The sequence below is a fragment of the Apteryx rowi genome, unplaced genomic scaffold, assembly GCF_003343035.1.
Source record: "Apteryx rowi isolate R43461 unplaced genomic scaffold, aptRow1 scaffold_1937, whole genome shotgun sequence".
Taxonomy (NCBI): Eukaryota; Metazoa; Chordata; class Aves; order Apterygiformes; family Apterygidae; genus Apteryx; species Apteryx rowi.
Window position 1 is genome coordinate 1 of NW_020448238.1, and position 1,222 is coordinate 1,222.

The following is a 1,222-nucleotide window of genomic DNA, read 5'->3' on the forward strand; positions in this document are numbered from 1 at the left end:
CCGGGAGGGCCACACCCCCTGGAGGTGGGCAGGGCTGGAGGAGGAGGAGCCAAAGAGGGACACTCCCCCACACATATGGGGGGCATGGTGGGTGGGGCTAAGGTGCAAGGGGAGGGGTGGGTGGGGCTGGGAGGGCAGTGGGTGGGGCCAGGTGGGAGCAGGGCTGGGAGGGGGAGTGGGCAGGGCCAGGGAGCATGAGGGACTGTGGGTGGGGCTGTGGGTGGAGCCAGATGGAGTGGGCGGGGCCACACTGACCCCACCCCCCCCCGCAGTCCTCCGGAAGCGCCTGGCCGCCATCTTCGACGCCTGCGTCCTCTCGAAGCGCTGCCCCCCCGGCTGCCCCCACCGCCACAAGGACGTGAGCCCGGACGCCTGGGCCCGTGGGGAGGGGGGAGGGACGGGGAGGAAGGGGAGGGGGTGTCCCCCACCCGCGGCCCGGACACCTGGGCCCGCTGACACGGTGCGGTCCGGTGCCCGCAGGCGCTGTGGGTGCGGGGGCTGAACGTGGCGCTGGGGGCCCTGGCGCTCTTCCACCTGGCCTACCTGGGCGCCCTCTTCGACGTGGAGGCCGACGACGCCGTGGAGGAGCAGGTGGGCCCCCCCGCAGGGCTACGGGATGTCCTACACCGTGCGCAAGTGGTCGGAGCTGAACTGGGCCAGCCACTGGGTGACGCTGGGCTGCTGGGTCGTCGCCCGTCTCCTCCGCTGAGGACCGGGGCTGAGGCACCAACTGGGGCTGCTGGGACCAACTGGGAGCACTGGGGAGGCCCCTCCCTGCCGCTGCGGGAAAGAGCATGCAGAGATGGGGCCCCCTTTCACACCCTTCTAGGTGGTGGAGGACTGCTCCGCTCTATGGTTGTACCCCCCATGTGCCAGCCAATGAGAGGCTGCTCCTCCCCTCCCCACCATAGAGTTTCCTGTGCCCAGAAGGGCACTGTTGGGGGGGGTGGCCTCTCTAGGAGGGTGGGGAAGGACTGCCCCCACCCAACCCTGGTGCAGGAAAGTGACGTCATGTGGCCCCTCTAGGGCTGGGAGGACCTAGGCGTCGGTGCCCTGGTTTTGTACAGCTCGCGGCACATTAAAGGCCCCGGTTCGGCGCTGGGAGAGACGACGGTTCCGATTGGCTCCGCCGCGCTGGGCCCCGCCCCCCGGGCTCGGGGTGGGCCAATGGGGGCGCGGCGCGGGCGCAGCACACGGAGCCGCCGGGTGTTTGTGCCTGGCT

At 71.1% G+C, this 1,222-nt stretch overlaps 1 protein-coding gene across 1 annotated transcript in view; it reads right to left on the reverse strand.

Moving 5' to 3' along the window:
* Nucleotides 1-621: 621 nt before the first annotated feature.
* Nucleotides 622-1,222, reverse strand: part of LOC112964569 (vegetative cell wall protein gp1-like) — a gene marked incomplete at its 5' end in the record, with an annotated part of 4,155 nt that continues 3,554 nt past the window's right edge. Inside the window, one exon of the mRNA XM_026062833.1 lies at nucleotides 622-749. Coding sequence (XP_025918618.1) covers nucleotides 622-749 — 128 coding nt within the window. The remainder of the gene's footprint in view (nucleotides 750-1,222) is intronic.